Source organism: Miniopterus natalensis, chromosome 17 (genome assembly GCF_054644295.1).
Source record: "Miniopterus natalensis isolate mMinNat1 chromosome 17, mMinNat1.hap1, whole genome shotgun sequence".
Lineage (NCBI taxonomy): Eukaryota > Metazoa > Chordata > Mammalia > Chiroptera > Miniopteridae > Miniopterus > Miniopterus natalensis.
In genome coordinates, this window is record NC_142097.1 from 36784419 (window position 1) to 36805549 (window position 21131).

Sequence of the window (21131 nt, forward strand, 5' to 3'; positions counted from 1 at the left end):
AGAGTCGCGCGGCCCACGTGGCTGGACAGGACCAGGCCTGGCGTCCGGCGTCCAGGGGCGCGAGCGATCCAGTCCAGGAGCTTGTCCGCGGGCGGCGGAAGGCTGGCCGCCCGGCCACGCGGGCGCGCCCCGTCCCCCAGGCGGTGCCACTGACGCCCCCAAGAGACACTGCGTCAGACTTGACCAGGCGAAAGGCCAGGAGGCCGGCGGCGCGGGCTGCCCTGAGCCCCGCTTCGTCCTCGCCGTGGTGGACTCATCGGCGACCTCCGGAGCGAGGGACAGCAGCTGACGGCATGGCAGCCCTGACGGGTTCCAGCGGACAGAGCTGCTGCCCTGCGCCAGCAGCCGCCGAGTCCGCAGCCCTGGAGCCCTCCCGCTGCGACTCGGCGAGTCCGAAGGCCCCTTTCTTCCTTCTTCTCTTTCCCCTCAGGAATTCCCCTCACATCATGTCCAATAGCCGTCGGTTCCTTTTGGAATACACCATGGCCAAATCGTTTGCCAAAAATTATAAGCACAAAAGGAAAACCATTTTGGCTGCCGGTGTCATGGTGTTTACCTGAAGCTTGGGGTGACATGTGTCACAACTCACTGGAGGGAGTGGGTGTGTTGAGGTCTCAAACGAGGTCTGTTTGAGGATTGTGGGCTATTAACCTGCCTTAAAGAGCCCAGCAGCGGTTTGGTCACTGGGTCTCATGCTGCGCTCCACTTAGATGGAAGAGAGGACGGAGGACGTACTGTTTGTAACGAGCGAAGTATAATTTGGGGCACAACACTGATGGATCCTAGGAGAAAAAGAAAAAGGGAAAGCAATTTCTCTAATTTTCCCCGACTTGCTCATAATACACACAGCCTAAGATTTTTCAGGGTTTGGGGAAAGGAGTAAGCAATGCCGGAGAAAATAGCGAAGAGGTAGTGGGGGACTGACCCAGTATCTGGTCTGTGTGTTCCGTGGATCAAGCCTATCCCACTGTAACACAGAAATGTTTGCAGTAAGCCAAGATCCTGTGAACAGAGTTCCCCATTCCCAACCCCCTATGCCGGGTCACAGTCAAGGGACTAATCCCCACCAATGCTGGAGAATCCAACAGACCAGCTTAAGAGCAGTTTGAATCTTGGCAACTGTGAAAGTGGTAGACACATCTTGAAGTGTTATCTGCATGTCTAAATGCCAACAGAGAGGTTTGGGATTGGCGGGGAGATGGGTTAAAACAGAGGCTGCCTCACTCCTGAGCAGTACAGCCCAGGGAGGAGCCCTTTAGTGACTGCCTGTCCCACTTGCAAGCTGACCAGGATCTGTAAGGCCGTAGGCTTGAGTTAGAAGAGAAGCTTGACTGGAAAACGCCTCATTCACCTCCCTTCTCCGGTGCTTTTTCTCAGAGTAAGTCTGGGAAGGGAACTTTCTGTGCTAAAACACTGGCAGCCCTTTGACAAATCGAAATGTCACTGTGACCTTGGAAGCACCAGTGGATGAAACACAAAGGGAAATGCTTAACCTCAATCTGACTCATAAATCAGTTTTAAAGATCCAGTAAAGAAAAAAAATCCATCCCAAGGTGCCTGGGGCACGTAGGTATATTTATCTGTACTCAGCTGGACCAATCCCCCAAACCTTAACTGCATGGTTATATGCTCTCAGAATTTCTTATGCACCAGTTAGGTTGTTCTTACATTTTAGTCAGTTAACATGTTTTATGCAGTTCACTTGACTGGCAGCTCATACTGATAAGCTTAGGTTTTATTTATGGCAGCATTGTCCATAATCTTGCTCCACAGCCAGGCATTGCTTTAGATGGCTTTTTTGCTTATAATCAAACACAAACTGGCATTACTGAAAAATACAAACAGAAATGGAAGTATTTTGTAGGGTGCCTTTAGAGTAGACCTGTCCATATAAAACACCTTTCTGAAAGTCACATTAAATAGCAACTTCTAAGCCAGGCAAAGGTCATGGTCTTAGTGTAAAGATAAACCCTCTTTTTGTACCAAGTTAAAAAATAGATAAAAATATAAATATATACATCCACAGGACCTGAGTAGTATATCTAGGCAGTGAGTGGTGGGAGAAATTTAGTTAAAATCTTATTTTCACTTCTCTCTGAACCAGAGGTTCCCAAATTTAGAGAGCTTTCAAAAAACAGACTCCCAACACCTTTTCATGCCCTCTTCCTGTACTGATTCAGAATCTCCATGGGTGGAGCCCAAAGACTGGGTGTTTTCCAGTTTCCGCAGGTGACTAGTGCACCCAAGATCCTGGGATCCAGCTTACTCTTAATGTCCGGTCTTAATCCCTACAGCCAAATCCCTTTTATTTATTTTAGCAAATGCCGCCCTCTAGTGGAACAAATTACGACCTAGCCTTGAAAAGAGTTTATGCCTCATTTCTGTTTCAAACCCTTCAGAATTTCATTTAAAAATGATTATGGCCCGGCAGGGCCTGGCTCAGCAGTTGAGCGTCGACCTAGGATCCAGGTGGTCGGGGTTCGATTCCCGGTCAGGGCACATGCCCGGGGTTGTGGGCTCGATCAATGACTGTCTCATCATTGATGTTTCCATCTCTCTCTCTCCCTCTCCTTTCCGATCTCTGAGATCAATAAAGATATATTTTTTAAAAATGATTATGAAGTTGGTTTGCAGATATCTATTTAGTGAGAGGGTAGCTCCCTTTGAAAGAAAAATCTGGTAAAACCAAAAAGGGAGGTCATGGTTGAAAGCTCCAGTAACGTCTCAAATTCGGGAACAGTGTCTTTATCAGAGTAAATTGACTCTGACTTATTTTTAGTGATTGCAGTGCTGTTGCTGCGGCTTCCAAACAGACCTGAACTTACAGCACATGTGGGGTAGTTGTGGGAGAAATGAAACGATGAAGCGAGAGTGGCTGGTAGGAGGCTTTCTATCTCCTTCGTGTCCTAATGTTTAAGGGAAAATGAAGAAAAGCCGCTGTCACCGTGAGCAGCTTGGTTCTTAATAGAACTTTGACTCTTCCTGTTCTAGGATAATTGGATCGGAAAAGACTGTGACACTCATTCTGAAGAACTTCTCTTGCCATAGAATGGAACCTACTACACACTTTCTTGTATCGCAAAAGTGTTTCCGATGATCAGTTAATATTTATTGACTGTTTGCTAATGTTTGGAAATGTGCAAAAATACATGCTTTACAGGATCATCTCACCTAATCTTTTTTTTTTTTTTAAATATATCTTTACTGATTTCAGAGAGAGGAAGGGAGAGGGAGAGAGAGAGAAACATCAATGATGAGAAAGTCATTGATCGGCTGCCTCCTGCACACGCCCTGCTGGGGATCGAGCCCGCAACCCGGGCATGTGCCCTGACCGGGAATCGAACCCTGATCGCCTGGATCCTAGGTCGTTGCTCAGCCACTGAGCCACACCGGCTGGGCACATTATCTTTTTTTTTTAATTCTCCCCCTAGGATATTTTTTGCATTGCTTTTCAGAGAGAGAGAGAGAGAGAAACATTGACATGAGAGAGACACATCAACTGGTTGCCTCCCGCATACACCCCGACCAGGGCCGGGAATTAAGCCTGCAACTGAGGTACGTGCCCTTGGCTGGACTCGAACCCAGGACTCTTCCACACTCTAACCACTGAACCAAACTGGCCAGGGCTTACAATATCTTCACAGCAGTTCTTTGAGGTGGGTGTTACTAGCTCCATTTTTCCAGATGACACACTGAAATTTTAAAAGGTTAATAGCTGGGAGGGTAACACAGTTAGTAAAAGGCACAACCTGGATTAGAACCCAGCTACCTACATGACTTCAGAGCCTGTCTAGGCTGCCTCAGATGCTAAAGCATGTTCCAACATTAGCTGTTATTATTCTTGCCCCTCCCACAGCATTATGACAAGATAAAATTATGTGACCTATAGATGTGGTTAAGCAGTAGCCCAGATTGGTGTGTCCCTGGGATGACAACCAGAAGTTTACACAAATATGTGGTCACCAGGGGCGCTGCCTCAAATGACACATAAGTCTCCTGATCTTATCTGGGGGTTATGCAAAAGAATGTAAGAAATACAGCAGCCAGCCGGGGTTTCTGCCCTGTGGGGTAGTTCAGTCCAGTCCTGAGTATTTCTTCACTCGCCTCTGAGCTGTTCTGTTTCACATCCATTTGTACCAAGTCCATTTGTGACCAATATATTAACATTCTCAAAGGCCCAAGTGCAGCAGCAATGTGGAAACAGTGTCCTCTCAGAGTGCCTCCACTTCCTCACTGGCCAGTCCCTCCTAATCCCCTGGGGTCTGGCTTATTTCCACAGAACTCTCTGGAAACCTCTCTCGAGCAGCTCATAAACATTCTTCCTCTTGTAAACTCCCAGTGGCCATGCCTGATCTTTTTTTCCATAGGCCTCTCTTCAGTTCAGGTACATTAACAGTTCCTTTTACTTGAACCTTTCCACCTTGAGTATTACCATTTTCTGGCTCTCCTTCCTCCTTCCAGACTCTCTCTCAAGGCTTCATACACATACCTTACCCAGTCTATCTCCTTTTCCTTAGGGGAGCTCATTCACAGATGTAACCAAATTTTAGAGCAGAAAGGAACTTTAGCTATAATTTAATCAGCTTCATTTTGGAGATGACTTCATCCCTGACCTCTACATGGAGTACCATCCATTCATTCATTTAACAAACATCACTAAGGCTTCTGAGTACAAAGGATTGGTACCACGAGGGAACAAATCAGAAGAGTTTGCAAGTTGGTAAAGGTGATAGGACATGCACAGAAATAACCAAGATACAAGGCTGACTGTGAGGTGTGAGAAGGCCGGAATAAGCTCAGAAATAGAACTGCGGTGTTCAAGACAGAGATGGGAATGGTGGGAGGAAGGGGGTGGGAAAGGTAGAGCAGAGAGGGCTTCATGGAAGAAGTGGTGTCTGTGCTGGGCCTTTTGTCAGATTTGACAGGGGAAAGGATATTCTAGGGGGAGAGGACCAGTAGTGCTCGGCTTCTACAGTGGGAGATGGGGCTGGGAAGGCTGGCAGGGTGGGCCAGTGCGGGGCAGGGGGCCTAAGTTAGGCTGGGCTTCCTCAAGTGGGCAGCAGAGTGACACAGGGCTGAAGTGTTTCACGGAGAGTTAGGGGAAAAGGCAGGTGTTTGAGAGAGACTGTTAGAAGACTGTTCATCTAGAGCAAGACGAAGGGAGAGACAGGACAGACACAAAGCTTGCGAAGGCAGAATGGCAAGCATTTGACTGGTACAGTTACACAAACAAGGAAACTAAGGAATTCAATGATAGTTCATCAGACGTTTACCCTGTTCAAGGGGCTGTTCTCATTGCTGGGACCACAGAGGGGGCGAGTAAACAGGAACTGGGGTCAGCTCTGCAAGAGGCAGATATGCTAAGTGGTGTGGACATACCTGTAGTCTGTTCGCTAGTGGGCACCTACCCAGGCTGGCCCAATCTTATTACTAGTCTATTGTGGCAGCCACCCAATGATGGTCCCAAACAATACTTTCTCTCCCTCTATGCACATGCTGCTCTACCCATCAAAAGGTAGAGCTTATTTCCCCTCCCTTTCCATCTGGACTGGGCCTGTGACTGGTCTTGACCAGAAGCGATATTCGGGGACCTCCCATCACAGGTTTAAGAGGCCTGGTAGCTTCCATTTCCTTCCTCTTAGAATACTAACTCTTGGAAGCTAGCTGCCACGTGTGGAGAAGCCCAAGCCACCCATACACAGGCCACATGGAGCTGCTCTAATCAACAGCTCCGGCGAGGTCCCAGCTGCCAGACATCTGGTTGAGCCACCCTGAATGTTCCGGCCCGGTCAAGGCCCTAGGTGACCTCAGCTGTTATATGGAGCACAAGAACCTCCCAGCTGAGTCCAGTTAACTCAGTTCATTCTGTGAGAGATAATAAAATGGCTGTTGTTTTAAATCACTGAGTTATGAAGTGGTACTCATCTGGCCACCTTTACTTGACCCATGGGTAGGCTTATACCCAATCTCGCTCCAGCTAGAACCATGAAAAGAGACTTGTTTCCTTTCTAGTGGCAAAGCCAGGAGGTGTGAGGCCCAGGAGCTCCCTCTATCCTGCAAAGAAAGCCAATTCAAAAGCAAGGAGATGAGAGATAGAAGCATGGATGCAGTCAGGGAGCCTTGGAAAAGCTCGAGTTCTGATTCTAGTTGGCTTGAGATCAGGCTGCGCTGCTCTGTCCTATTTAACCGAGCCTTCCCCTATTTACCCACCTAGTTTGAATTGGCATTCCATCATTTAAATCAATAAACCCTGACTGAAATGCTGGCTCAATATTTCTAAGAGACCCAAATGGACAATGTATATGACTATACCTGGAAGGATAGGAGGGAGAGGAGGGAAGGAGGGAAGGGGAGAGAGGACCTTCTGGTGCACTGGATGACGCTCCAACCAACTGAGTTACAGGGACCAGGGCCATAATAAAAATTTTAAGTGAATTAAAAAATATATATATTATCACATTGGGTTAAACACTACAATCCAACGATATGCCTAATACAGAGGATATGTTAACCAAAAACAGCAGAAAGGTTAAAAATAAAGGAATGGGCAAAGTTATATCAGAAAAACACAGACAAAAAAGAAAAAAGATAGGAGTAGCAATGCTAATCTAATGTAAGATAAATTAGAACTCAAGGCAAAAACCATAGTTTAGTGTGTTATTTCATACATAAATATATGTAATCCACAATGGAAATATTATCAGTCACAAACCATAATGAGATAAACAGCATAGCCTCAAAAATACAAAGCAAAGAAATAGTCAAGGAAAATTATGAAGCATAATTATATTTTAATTTTTTTATTTTTAAATCTCACACAGTAAAATTAAATCTTTTGGGTGAACAGTTCTACGAGTTTTGACAAATGCATAAAGTTGTGTAACCACAGTCAAGATACAGACCCATTCTATCACCCTCCAAAATGCCCTCCTGCTGCCCTCTGGGGTCACATTACACCCTCACCCCACCCCATTCCTGGAAACTGATCTGTTCTCCACCCTTATAGTTTTGTCTTTTCTAGAAAGTTATAGAAACGGAATCATCCTGTCTTTTGAGTCTGGCTCCTTTCGCTCAGCATAATGCCTCTAGATTCTTCCAAGTGTCGCATGCATCAATAATTCATTCCATTTTATTGCTGAGTAGCATTCAATTGTATGGATGCACCACCATCCTTACCATGCTTACAATTCACCCAGTAAAGGGCTCTGGGGTCGGTCCTGTTTTGGGGGGGGGGGGAGGGGCGGACTATGAATAGTGTTATTATAAACATATGTGCACAGGATCTGTGTGAACATAAATTTTCATTTCTCTTGGGTGAAAACCTAGGGCCAGCTAGGTCACAGGGAAGGTAAGTGCATGTTTAAACTTTATAAGAAACTGTCCGATCTCTTTTCAAAAATGGTTGTACTATTTTGTGTTCCCGAAGAGTAGCGGAGCAAAGTTCTCGGTGCTTCGCGTTCCCACCAGCATTTGGTAGTTGAAGCATAACCTGAACACATCACTACCAATCAATGACAGTGCATACACTCACAATCAGGCATAAATACAGGATATCTCAAACAAATTAGGCATTACTTGCGTTCTGTCGTTTGTAAAGGTTTCTGTTGTGGACCGTAGCGAGACGCGCTAACGACAAGCCCGCGACCGAGATGCGGAAAGAAACCTGAAAGCATTTAGGACCCTGCGCGACCCTCTCTCTCCTGGCGGCCCGTCTCCATGGTTGGCTTGTAACCGCTCTAGATTCGGGAGGACTCAGCGAACACGGCCAATCATTAGGCCACGTTCCAGGCACGTGGCCGGAAGTTTGACTCGCTATTGGTTAACAATGGGAAGGCCCGCCCAACCACTTCCTGTCTGCTCCTTTAAGTGCAAGCCGTGTGCGTCCTTCCGCCTTTCGGCGGCTGTGAAGCTGGGGAGGTGAGGATGCTTATGCAGTGGGTTGTGGCCGCGGTGGGAGGCGAGTGCCAGCGGTGATGACATATCAATCAAAGCACGTGTTAGACTGCTGACAAGGGTGATGCGAACTAGAGTCTGAGTCTGGCCGCCGTGGCGGCGAGGAGGGAACGGGCCGGGGGGCACACGGCTTACCCACCGCTCTCGTTGCAGATCCCGGCCGGGCGGAGGACGTCGGATCTCGTTCCCTCAAGAGCGTCGACTCACCCCTGAAGGCCCTCAATAAAATGGCTTGATCCTAACGCTGTTGTCGGTGTTTCTTGTGACGCGCTGCCTTTGAGCCCTCGCTGCGCCTGCGCGTGGCGCCGGGGGTCAGGCTGCAGCGCCAGAGCACCTGCTTGCGCATAACTGGGGCCGTCTGCTCCCCGCCGGCGGCCCTTTTAACCGCGAGCGACACGGCAGCATCGCGCTGCCTGCGCGGGTTTTCTGGGGGTTGTGGCCGACCCAACCCTTAAGCTAAGGTTGAAATGCCCTGTGGAGACGTCGGGGGTCCTGTAGGCTCTGCCACCTAGTGTCCCGCACATTGCCTGCGCTTGCCCTGTAAGTCCCGGCTCTCCTTGACCAGTGAGACCAACATGCCCCTTAAGTTAACCGTGGTGTGGCCAGCGGCAGAGAAAGAGGAGGAACGGGCCGTGGCCTTGCAGTAGGGTGTGGTGTACGTGACTGGAACGGGCTTCGGTCTTGAGACGTAGGAATTTAATCTGGCTAAGGTGTGGCTGTGACCTTTTTACGAAAACTAACGTTTAGAGCCAACTGCTTATTTGGATACCGTGCCAAGCGTGGGGCTAAAGCGCTGGATAAATCAATGTGTCTCGGCCTAAACAGCTTGCAACAGGGTAGTTGTGAAGGTTAGATTTTATGCATTGGGCACAAGTGCACCTGAATAATTGCAGTTTCTTGTAATCCAGATTCTAACTGACAATCTCTCACCTGGGTTTAGACTTACTGTGCATCACTTCTGAGTACAAGGAAGCACAAGTACAGTGTAAACTGGCAACTGGAGGGGCCTCAAGGAGCAGGACCACTAGGCGATACAGTTCAGGATTGTCCCCCTCGGGTTAAATGTGAATCGAGGATAATAGCTCCTAGCTCAGGTCAGGTGTGGTGAGTGACTATCTGGGATCCTTAAGAATGCTGGTCTAGTGATCACTCAGGAACACTGAAGCTGCTTTTGGCAGCGGATGGCCCTGTACCCACTGTATTCTGTGCCTATTATCTAAACAGGATTCAGTAGAAATAACATGCTTTTATCTAGTATTTGACATGAGATATTTATTTTGTGAAACAACGCAAGCGATTGTAAATCCCCCACATACCATTTAAGTGCAATAAGGTACAGTCATGTGTCGTTCTACAATACACAGTAGTGCATCTAGTCCTTTGCCTTTAGTTATTGCACAGAACTTTTAAAGACCAGTGAACAAGACAATTGGACTGACTGGCAAACTGGCTTACACAATGAGAAATTAGAACAGCACACAGACTGGAATGGTCAAATTTAAGTCAAGTGGTTTAATGGTGCAATTAAAGTAATCAAAGAAGGGTTCCAATATTTTTTTCAATATATTAATTTCTTTAAGGTCATGTTCAGGCAAGGTGCTGTTTTAAAAAACCACTATTAGCTTAGTACACGTAAATTATCAAAAATTACCCAACGTAATTTTGATGTTAAATGCAGCTTTAAACAATCATTATGTACTTCTCAAAGCAAATTATACAATTACGGCCTCCACACTTGTAAACTAAACATTCTGACACAAATGCACAAATTAAGGTTGGCAACGTTGAAGAAATATCACAATTTTGAGATATGTAGTGTTTGATGTTGAGCAGGCTTTTGGTCTTGACTCTCATGATAGCTGTTAAGTTTGGGTCATTAGAAAAGGAAACTGACCACAAAACATCCCAAACCATTAGATGAACAAAGCCTTTAGATACCTATATAAAGTTTCCTGGAGCACACTAGAAGACGGTGATCTGGTCATTATGTGGTTGACGTTTTCACGTGCTCGGATCAGGAAACCATTTGGGATTAGAACCAAGTGATTGTATCTCATTGGTAGAAGGCTTGGGATGGTTTGATCATGTGTGAGTGTATGTTCTATGGCTACTTGCTTCCAAGATGCACAATTTAATATGAAGGAAAGTGAGTTGCTATGCATATCTCTTTGTCACCAATGAAATAGTTTACAAAATTCCATTCCCCGCCCTCCACATGTTACCACATTGACATCCTCAGAATGTGGAGACTGCTTCACATACAAACTAGGAGTGAGAAAATGTTCTATTTGTGCTCTGGCTGCCTGAGGAAAGCTTTGGAGTTGAGGCGAGGGGAAGGAAGCCTTCCAGGTGTAGCTTTGCTCTTACTGTGCTCTTTTGTTGCCACAAAAACTGATAAGACTCAAAAAAAGCAATGGTGTGAGTCACATAACCTCTGGATCCACCATGATGATTCATCCAATCTCCTTTGAGTCAAAGCTTTGCAGTAGGCAATCCAGACACCAGTTGCTGGATGCATGGAATGACACCTCACAGTGGAATGGGCACTGGCAGGCAGAGGGCAGAAGCTGTGGCAAGAGGAAAGGCCTGTGCTACAGCACAGACGGTAGCCAAGAACCCCGCACCTGGAGCTAGATCTTGTAATACTGGCAACGTCAGGTCTTCCCCCATCACAGCTGGTCAGCAGCCTCCACAAGCGGGTCTTTCAGGAGGCAGGAGGTGGAGCGAGGGTCCATGGCTGAGTGCATTATAGGGATATAGACATCATCCATGTTTGGCATGACAAAAACTTTCTGTAGGGAGAAAGAGCAGCCGTGTAGAAAAATGCTTTGTTTTCTCAGGCTGTCACCCTCCCTGCTCTGATCATTAGGCTTTAGACAAGTTTTTAAAATACAGATGAAACAACTCCCTACACATTCCAAACTGATTCTTCCACTATGAACACAAGAACCCAGGAAATTCAGCCCCGAAGGCAGAAGCAACCTTTGATTTCATGTACATATAATGAAATTATTCGTAAACTGACAAATGGACTTGACGTTATTTTAAGAGCACTGGCTAAGTTGCTCATTATTTCTAGAAGACATACTCCAAGTGAATTTATCCATTTAAATCTAGCAACAAAATGTATAATTTTTTTTAAAAACCAGGACCAGACCAAAAAATCCTACTATAGTTACCCAAAGGATAATCAGTGGTTGATAGTAATGGTGCTTTGCCTGTATATGAAATAGACTTACATAAGTAAATTACGGCAACACATTCAACCTTCAGTAAGGCTCTCTTCCAAAAGCATAAATGAAAACAAAAACAGGTGGCTACGGGAGAATGCAGCACTTACCCTTTCACTTCCCAATTTGCCTAAAAAATACCAGGCACCAACCTCTGACCCCTTGTTCCTTCTTTCATTCCTCATACCCTGATACCCCCAAAAAAGATGACCTTGAATTCCTAACGTACAATCTAGGGAGATAAAATGTTTTCTAACTGAAGGCACAAGGTGTCTCCCATAATTAGGTTCAAAGCACTTTTCTATTTGGTGATGATAAGCTTTCCAGAAATTGGTTTCCGAGTATATTTAATTTATAGCTTTTAAATAATAAAAATACCATTTTCAAGGTAGTAACTCAAAACATACCACTGTAAAAATATATGTGTCTTCTTCTAAAGGTGAAATCCAGTACAAAGTCAATAAATTGCTAATCCATAAAACCTTGAAAGAACTGTGCCTCAAATATCTGATTAAAATTTGATAAAAATAGCTCATCCCAGGGCTTCGGCTACACTGTTATTAACCCTTGGTGGCAGAATGTAGAAGACAGGCCTGGAGAGTGAGCTCTGGCTTAGGAAACTCCAAGGCTACCCTGGAGGATCCACAGGGGAGGGACAGGCCTGGTGCATCTTTAGATTCCGGGGTAGGGGGTAGGGTTTCCATGAGAACTGAACAAACTGAGCAAGGTGGATATCACACGAGGGTGCAGGGGGGAGCAACCTCACTGACCATGGGTAGTGGGCCCACATAATCCAAAGATGGCCCACCCTTAAACAGAGGGCTCAACCTTCACCAAGCTTACTGTACAAGACAGTCATTTTGAGACCTGACCCCACCTTTTGGGTTTCTTTTTTGAAGGCTAAACAGGGTGCTGTGGATGAGTTTGAGTTTTTGAAACTATTACACCTGTTTGACCATATGTGTACTTTCCTAGGGTGAGGATCCTCAAGAGGATCCTGACCCATATGAAGTTCAGACCTCTGTTCCCTACCCAGAGCTCCAGCCTCTGTGAAACACTAGATGACCCTGCAGGCGTACCTGAAACTCTTGCTCCAGTTTCTTCTCTATCCAGTCTGTCACATGAACTAAAGTCACTTCTCTCTCTCCAAGTTTTGGCCGAGCTTTCAGCTCTACATATGGTGGCTTCCGGAAACCATACCTTTTTATAAAAGACAAGTAATAACCACATTTAGATGCAAAGAAAGGAAGCAGACAAGTACCAACAGCACACATTCCTCATTTACACAGGACTTTACCACTACTTAAATGTTCTTATTCTGATAATCCCTTCTAAAAAGTAATTCAGCACAGCAGGTATGAACTGTGGACTCGTGCCCTGGACTGCGTACAGGGCAGGGGTGTGATGATCTGAGAACAGTTCTGACAAACTGGGAAAGCCAGGAAGCCCCAGAGGAAAAGCCAGCAACCTGGGCTTTATTTTTCCTAAAATGGCAACAACCTTTTTGTTTCTATTTTTATAAAAGTAGTCTATATATAAGCCCCAAAATATACAAGTGTATAAGGCAGGAAGTGAAAGTGCCTCTCTGATTCTCACTCCCAAGATGGGACCACTGAGAGAAGTGGCCACTCTCCCCATACTCCTAATATGTGTATGTAAACAGAACATTCTATGAAAACCTGCATTTTCATTCCACAGGCCACATCATGCCTACTAAGGCTTCTCAATGGAACAGACTGGCAGTCAGAACTAGTGATAAAGTATCCAGACAACAGACCGTGTGCTATCAAACTATCTGAAAACTTCAATCTGTCATGGACCAATGTTTTAAAAAAACAATAAAAATGTCAAATTGCTATAAATGTTTCTAAACACCTTCAATATCTAGACTTATCATTGTGGACCATTAAATGGTTCAGCTTTGAGCATGCATCGTAGAGACCTTCGATTTTATCTCCCACTGAGCAGTGGCATTTATAACTGATAAAGCTTAGAAGGGAAAGAAATGTTATCAACTCTTAGTATTTTTTTAAAAATTTAGTTAGGTTTGAAAGACCGTACAGAAAGGTATTAACTGGTTATTTCTGGATGGTAAGATTATAGGCTTTTTTTATCATTTTTTTCCAATGAAAATATTTTTAAAAAATAAAATCTAAAATGGTATTTTTAAGTTTTTACTGGGAAACACCAATAACATCATTAAATGATTAGTCAACTCAAAAATCCTCTTTGGATCATTCCTACAAACCCTCTGAACACTAAGGATGTGTACTGCTAGCATGTTGGTTTCACTCTATGATAGAACAGAGCTATCTTGGTACCACAGAATCTCTTGTGCAATCCTGTATACACTTAGTACATTTTATAGGATGTGGAATATTAATTTTAAATTGAGATTCAAAAACAGCGATTTTCTTCTGCTGGACCCATGAATGATTTATTTCAGTGATTCTCAATCCTGGCCAGTTCCCCACCCCAGGAATCCTGGGTCCTGGGCTGGGAATAACTTTAACAAGTCCCCACATAACTGTGACATACAGGTGGGCTGAGAACCACTAGTTCATTCAGTTACAACTCCTTGGATAGGCCTCCTACCACAGTTCCCATGTGCGCATGCTCCTGCCTCCTGAACATCTAGGCCTGACTCAGGCAAGTCTTCCCTAACCTCCCTGGCCTCTGCTGAATGCGCGACCCCCGTCTGTGGAGTGGGGACAACGGCACCTAACTCCACAGGATGCTGTGAGGACCAACCAGGTAAAGCAGCTACACCGCAGGCTGGCAGACGAGAGCTCCACAAATGGCAGCTCTTCTTCCTGGTGGAAAAAGTTGTCTCTAGAGAGTAGGAAGATCACACATAGAAACAGCTCAGCCCATCAGCTTCACCTACCGAACCTGCCTCTTCCTAACACGCGAGGATGAATCTTCAAAGGTGAATTAACCATTCACAGGAGAGTGTGTTCCATGAAAAACGTCTGAAAGTGTTTCTGCCCAGGAGAAGGTACTTTCCATAATGTCAGGGGTAAACAGGCCGGGATTTTTATGGTCACGCAACAAGGAAGATCGCAGTGGTCCTCCCAGGCCCCTCTACGTACCATATTCGGTCAGTTGGGGGAGGTGGAATGTTGACGGTCAAGGTGCCTTTACATTCCTGTACTTCTACAGTTAGCAGCAGGGGTGTATTGGAGACCTCTTCAATCTTCTTTTTAATGAACTCTGTCTCCGTTGCTTTTTGGAAATATTTTGACTTGGTAATTTTATCAACAAACCTCATAATCTTACTTGTTCGATGGCCTCCAACAAACCTTTACACCAAGAACACAAATGGGTGTTAATATAAACTTTGCTCCTTCCCAAACGAAAGCTTTGTGGCTCTATTCACTTTAACTTTGAAGAGAGTTTCTTAGCCACAGCACCGCTCACACTTTGGACTGGGCAGTTCTCTGCTGTGGGGACTGTCCTGTGTGTTGTAAAATGTTCAGCAGCATTGCTGGTCTCTACCTACTGTCATTAGCACATTCCTCCCCTTTCATGAAAATAAAGAATGTCATCAGACATTGCTAAATGTCCCCTGGGGTACAAAAAATCCCCAGTTGAAAACTACTACTTCAGATAAGGTGGAAAGATCACTCAGAGCCGAGTCTTGACAATGGAGGGTCACACAAAGTTCTCATAGGGCAAACTGAGAAGGCATCTCATGTTTATAACACTCAAATACCGAATGTGTCCTCTTAGAGAAATATCACCATCTCTAGATGGCACTAAGAAATCATACTGCATTGATAGGGACACAAAACAACTTTTTACTGACTGTAGTTTAGGTGGTGTCATACCAACTTTGAATGGCAACTATTTTTTAATGGGCTTAGGGACTTCCAAAGAAAAATGCTCCATCAAGCTGACATGCTAGCAGGCCAAGAAGGCAAGCTCCTGTATCTGGTCATATCTACCAAAAGACTGCCTGAGAAGGGAGGATATTGCTTCTCACAGTCCCCCACAGTTCCAGAGGGTCAGGAAGTGTGGCTAAGTGTATAGGGAAAAGCAACCATTCCTAGGATAGATTTTAAACAATGCACACAAACTTTAGAACCAGCTCCTCAAACATCTGGGTTCTCTTTCCATCTTCTGTAGGATTTCAAAAGTGAATAGGCTGATATTTTCTTATAGATGCTTCTGGTACTTTATAATCTCTAAATAATTAAAAGACCCGTACAAAGAGGCTGTTTAAGCACTCTGACCATTCCACAGTCCAAGGAACAGACAAAGAGAGCCCCAGAAATGAAGTTAATGATTCAAAAGATCAGCTAAGTGATCCACAGTTTCAAAATCCACCAAAGAAATCCCCAAATGTCTCAGCTTTGAAGGAACTAGCGGCTCAACAGAAAGACCTGTGACCCAATGAAGGGAGAGTAATGCTCCCCACTGAGCACCAGGGGGCGATGTTGTATAATTTGTGCTCCCTGTGATAAGCACGCCCTTCAGTTCTATTACTCCAGTGGCCCAAGAAAGCCATTTTGTTTGAGACACTCTTAAGGAAAGAAAGCTATATGGGTCTTTTTGCTTCTGGGCCTGGAATTTAGACAAGCCACTGACTGGGTTATTAATGCAAAAACCATTCACTCAATGCTAAGGGGGAAGGAAGACCACAGAGAAAGAGGGAAAAAGCTCACTCCCAACTTGCTGCCCTGATTGCTACAGAGCCCGGGAGCTGGATTCACTCACCCTTCGGCCCCTGGGAGAAGTGGTTTGTCTCCTGCGCTGGGCTCTGGTGCATCATCTTCCTCAGAGGAGCCAGCACTGGAGGACTCCTCATCACTGTCAGCCAGACAGTACGCCCTGGGCCTGAAACTGAACAGGACAGAGTCACCACCGCAGCCTGCCCAGCACCCAGGCTCTGCTCAGAAAGAGCACAGCTGCTCCGCCGCCACCACCACCACAGGAGTCATCATTCTCCCCAACCCACCCCAAAAAGAAGAGGCCCAATCCCAGAGGCTGGGGTTGGACTGGTGACCCAGGAGACACTTCAGAGCCAAGTCCCCTGGGAGGTACAGAGGGCTTGGGTCCAAAGAGCTCACTTTTGCGCATGCGTCAAGACAGGTGGTGGGAGTTTGGTGCACCGACACAAAATGCAATGGGTTCAGCAGTGCAGCAACTGCCAAGTGGGAGGGTGACTGGAAAGAGTGATGGTTGTTGCAAGGGTGAGGTGACAGCGTCTGTGGGAGACCCGACCACCCCTCGCCAATGATGATGATGTTCAGACAAGTCCCTTGATGGGCTGGATTCAAAAACTAAGACACTGTGGTTTTGTTACCTCCAAATTATTTAGACTCAACACCCCTTCTTATCCCATATCTGGCCCAGCTCCTGAAGGTCACAGAAAAAGCCAACAACCAAACAACTACAGAGTACAAATCTCAAGGGACTCTAGGAAGCAACTGACATGAGAACCCAGGACTGTCCAGGCTGGATACTCGGTTTCCAGAGGCCCAAGGGTTGCTGAGTCACCAAGCAGCAGTGCGTGACCAAGGGTCCCCACTCAGGGTCACTGGTGGCTTCTTGGCTGAGCTTCAGCCCCACAAAAGGCAGCTCCCTCCCTGGATGATGGCCTCACTTCAGGGAGGCAGACGGGCAGGGCCCAATTCTGAGGCTCAGAGACTTAACTGGGACAAAATGAACAAAGGACAGAGTAGTCTCTGAACACTATTAAGCAACCAAATGGTCACCAAGCAGAAACTGGGCCTTGTATTTTTAACAAGGGGGCAAGGCAGTAGAACTTAGGTCCCATCTCCCTGCAGGTGCAATCGTTTGGGGTTTTCCTCTGATGTTGCCCTTGGGCCACCAGAAGAAGCCTATCTGAGCAGTCATCTCCTAGCCAACCGGAGCCAAGGGCACCCAAGGGCAGGGCACACACGCTGGTGTGGATTTGAAGGCCCAGCAGAAGCCCCAGCACTGGGCGGGCAGGATTGAAATCTCCGCCCCTGAAACAGGAGCCTGGCTGTAAGAGGACCCCACGAGTGTCCTCCCTGGCAGGACACCCGGATCCTCCTCAACCCCAGCTCTGAAACATTAGAGCCAGCCCTTCAGCCAACAGGCTGGGTGTAGTGTTAAAGGGAAACTCCCTCTGCAGACACAAAAGCTTCTTGTCCCTGGCCAGGGAAAGGGCAACAGCAACAGCTCCGAACTGAGGTCCTTCCTCCTCCATCAGAGGCCAGCTAGTCCCGGAAACGTGTTATGTGTTCGATGGTGACAACGTGACTTCACAGCTTCCCATGGACAGACAGCCCTCACTAGAGCTTCTCTATTTTAAATGTACCTAGCAAAATATAACTTCCAAAAACGCTTAAATAGGCTCTTGAGATGAGGAAAGTCAGGGACACAAATCCCCAAGGATAACACAAGCATCTCAGAAATGTATCCATCTCTAGGGGAGTGACTGGGCTCCCTGGCCCTCACCCAGTGATGCAGGTGAGGCATCTGTGTCCTGTCCCCGCCCACCAGCACGAAAGGCTGCCTCAAGCTCTGGGACCACAGTGAAACCTGCTGAGCCACTGCCCCCTCCTGTCCTCACCGGCATTTGTCATCTGGCAGCCTCCAGACCCAGGCAGAAGGTGCCGAAGGCCGAGCACTGCAGTGAGCTCTCAGGTTCTCGAATTAATCTGCCGCAGGGCAGAGAATAGGACAAATTTTGTGGCTGGAGGTGAATAATTTAGACAATGCTGTATCAGTTAAAGCAGATCAGATGACATAAAATTCTGATTTTGACCAAATGTTACCTCTACTCTCTGCAGGGGGAGCTATGTTACATGGCACTTACTAATTAAATGTGTAACTGTTTGGCTAATACTCAGTTTTATAACTGAACGTGCATTTTATGATCTCAGTTTATGATTTCAGCATGAACTTCAGGGAAAGACACACTGCACACATCCTTATTTACATAAGATGTGCTAGAACTAATAAAGCCAATTTTTAAAAACACACCTTAGAATTCCAGATGAGTGTGTATCCTTCCAAAGAGTCACCTTATAAGGCTTATTGTGGTTTTGCTGCCTCTGCTAAAAATCTTTTTGGAAATGTGTTTGGAGCCAGACACATAAGAAAAAGTGAATTATTTTATCACTGATACTCTGTCTCAGAACAAACATTTTATTTTTTGGTCTCATTATTGCCATTGGCTTTGAATGACTTGTAGCAATTTCTCAAAGATCCAATTAATCTACACAGCAGGATGATTTTCTGTCACTCAGGACAGTTAAAAGAATGTCACAGACTCCAGAGGCAATTCTAAAAGAGCAGCTCCAGAATGCTTTAAGTGAAGGATGCACAACTAGATTAACAGCCCAGTGAGGTGACTGCTTTGTGGGGCCCACACTCATAGAGTGTATTCATTTTCTTTAGTTAAGAGAAATCTGTCCCACACATCTGCCACCGACACACATGTGTGTACATCCACAGAGCTGGACCTAGTGACAGTGTCTCAGGTGCAACAGTGGAGGTGGTTCAAGGTACACTGACAGAGGAGGCCTCTGTATGTGGACATGCACACCAGGTCCAGGCTGCAATGGTACAGCATGAATAGGCCAAGCGCCTTACAGGAAACGCCCTACTCCAAGGCCACCTTTTATTAAAGAGCGGTCACACGCAGAACATTTCCCTGGCCGACTCCCGTTGGCCTCTTCAGGCAATTCCTAGAGTTAAGACTGCTCAGCTCACTACCTGAATTCCACTGAGTACATTACTGCCTCAAAGCTATGTTAACTATGTATATAACAAGACTATTTGGGAAAAATGTCTGCAAATATAAAGTGGATACACATTTCAAAGGGAAACGGGCTTCACTAGAATAAAGCACCAATTTCAATTTCTCACCATCACCCTCAGGGCAGTAACGGGAAGATGTGAACCAACTTCTACCAGTAAGTAAAACCTGCTTCTCACAGGTTGAGCAGCATCTCCTCAGACCTCCCACAGGCACAATCATTTATACACTTGAAGGGGGCTGAGAAAAGCAGACACACAGCAGAGACCCTGCAGAGCTGGACAGCTGGGAACAAGCCCTTGCCTGAAAATGAGGCCCTGGACCTCCAGGGAGTGCCTGGAGGGAAAGGGCTGCTGCTGGCCAACTCTTCAGACTGCTCCTCGGAGAGGTTTAACATCAGGGAAAACGTCAGTACCGAAGAGCACATGCGTGACAGCTGGGTGCGTACTGACTTCTGCCTCTCCTCCAGCACGTAGCCTGTGTGATTCCATACGCAGGACTAAGGAAGTGAGTGGAGTCTAGGATCACCTCTGGGATTAGGTTTTTAGCTACAGATGGGCTTTCAGAGGCTCTCACTGCTCCCAGAAATTGAGAGCCAAATGGTACAACATGTGGGCATTTTCTGGGAGAGGGATCCAGAGCTCTCAGATCCCCAAAAAGGTCTTTTATGCAAAAAAGGGTTAAAGGCTCATCTGCCCACCCCAAGCGAAGTGTTTCTGGATTGTATTTTTCCTTGCTTTTAACATTACATGACAGTCAATTTACATGTCAACATAAAATTTAACAACTTCACAGGAAGAAGCAAAACATTTTATATCAGGCTCTACTAGAAAAAAGGTACTTTAGATACATATTACAAATTAAATATAACACCATCGCATTCCAAAAGCAGAGGATTTTTTTCACACAGTCTAGAGAAGACTGCTTGCTTAGAAACATGTCCATCCTCTGATCTGCCAGTCTGTGAACCTGAAATTGTGCCAAGAGAGCCACATGAATAATAGTTAACGTGAAACACCTAAGTGGCAAGGATCTCAGGGACCTGGCCATATTGGGGTCCCACTTGCTGCCCTAGACACCACCCCCTTCCAATGGAGTCCCAGGAGCTCTGAGCCAGCACAGGCTGTTTTCAGAAAGGGCTCCTTGTACAAATGCTGACGAATGTTTGCTCTGTCGCGCTCCCGTTTATAGACAGATCTCATGTTCAAGACTGCTGCTGCCTGACATGCTGCATTTTATAGGCAGCTGGTTCTGCAACTGTTGCCATGAGGCAGGATTAATGATGCTCAGGTGTGCATGGGGATGGACAGGGTGTGTGTGTAGGGACAGAAGTTGAGTCTAGCCACAGGACTAGATCCCCCAGCAATTCAAATCAAGGAAGTTTGTATGATTTTTCCCCGCCAGGGAAGCCTCTTAAGTACTCCTGATCTCAGTCTTCTCAGATCTACACACTGAGCCTTTATGTCCAGGAACATGATGATAGTGGCGTCACATGGGGCCAAACAAGACTCAGCACTGACAGGGTATGAAATGCTACACGGAGGGTTAATAAATACCACTCACCAGAAAATAAAATCCACAGATTGCCGAATCCAAACACATTTTACCAAATAGAAAAAGGAAAGGGAAATAGCACAGATACAGGTTAGATTGCATACAGCAGGTGAAATTCTCCAATTATTAAAATTGGTACATTTCATTAAGTAGCCTGGATATATCAGAATAATCTAAGTAAAATAACATTCTTGAATGTATGACCCAGCTCCCCCACTTGCTATTAGCACAATATAAATAGAAGTATCAGGTCAGTATCCTAACTAAGCAAAAATTTAAGAGTCTGTGTCTTACATTCAGACTCTGAGAAGGTGGCTTCCTGTGAAATGTCCCTGTCATCATACTGCTAATTCTATGCAGGGGACTAAAAATGTGAGAAGCAGACTTCAAAGGGCATTTTTAGTTTGGTCAAAACAATTATATAATTTAAATTTGTAGTCAGTCATTTAAAGGTGTGAGGGAATGTAATATTTCCAGCTTATCCATTCTAAGCATTTAAGAAAAAAAAAAAAAAAAATCAAACTTTATTAATTAGCCCACAAATTTGGAATTTTACTAAATCAAACTCTGGGCAGTAGATGCAGTATCTTCTACAAAGAGAGGCATTTACTAAACAAGTCAATATTGTATTAGCTACG

General features: G+C 45.7%; 1 protein-coding gene, 1 long non-coding RNA gene and 2 other non-coding genes across 4 annotated transcripts in view; 3 read left to right on the forward strand and 1 right to left on the reverse strand.

The window, feature by feature from the left end:
* The first annotated feature begins 7861 nt into the window (after positions 1-7861).
* On the forward strand, positions 7862-8195 carry LOC107531110 (uncharacterized). Its single transcript, XR_001602601.2, has 2 exons — positions 7862-7917; positions 8107-8195. It is a non-coding gene; the product is annotated as an uncharacterized LOC107531110 (long non-coding RNA).
* On the forward strand, positions 7968-8037 carry LOC148091299 (small nucleolar RNA SNORD104). Its single transcript, XR_015715931.1, has one exon. It is a non-coding gene; the product is annotated as a small nucleolar RNA SNORD104 (small nucleolar RNA).
* A 25-nt stretch (positions 8196-8220) lies between the features above and the next one.
* LOC148091300 (small nucleolar RNA SNORA76) lies at positions 8221-8352 on the forward strand. The gene has a single exon (XR_015715942.1). It is a non-coding gene; the product is annotated as a small nucleolar RNA SNORA76 (small nucleolar RNA).
* An 846-nt stretch (positions 8353-9198) lies between these two features.
* TEX2 (testis expressed 2) overlaps positions 9199-21131 on the reverse strand; it is a 79596-nt gene continuing 67663 nt past the window's right edge. The window contains exons 9-12 of the mRNA XM_087826297.1: positions 15903-16028; positions 14276-14485; positions 12263-12383; positions 9199-10745 (exon numbers count right to left, since the gene is read on the reverse strand). Coding sequence (XP_087682423.1) covers positions 10623-10745; positions 12263-12383; positions 14276-14485; positions 15903-16028 — 580 coding nt within the window. The 3' untranslated portion in view covers positions 9199-10622. The remainder of the gene's footprint in view (positions 10746-12262; positions 12384-14275; positions 14486-15902; positions 16029-21131) is intronic.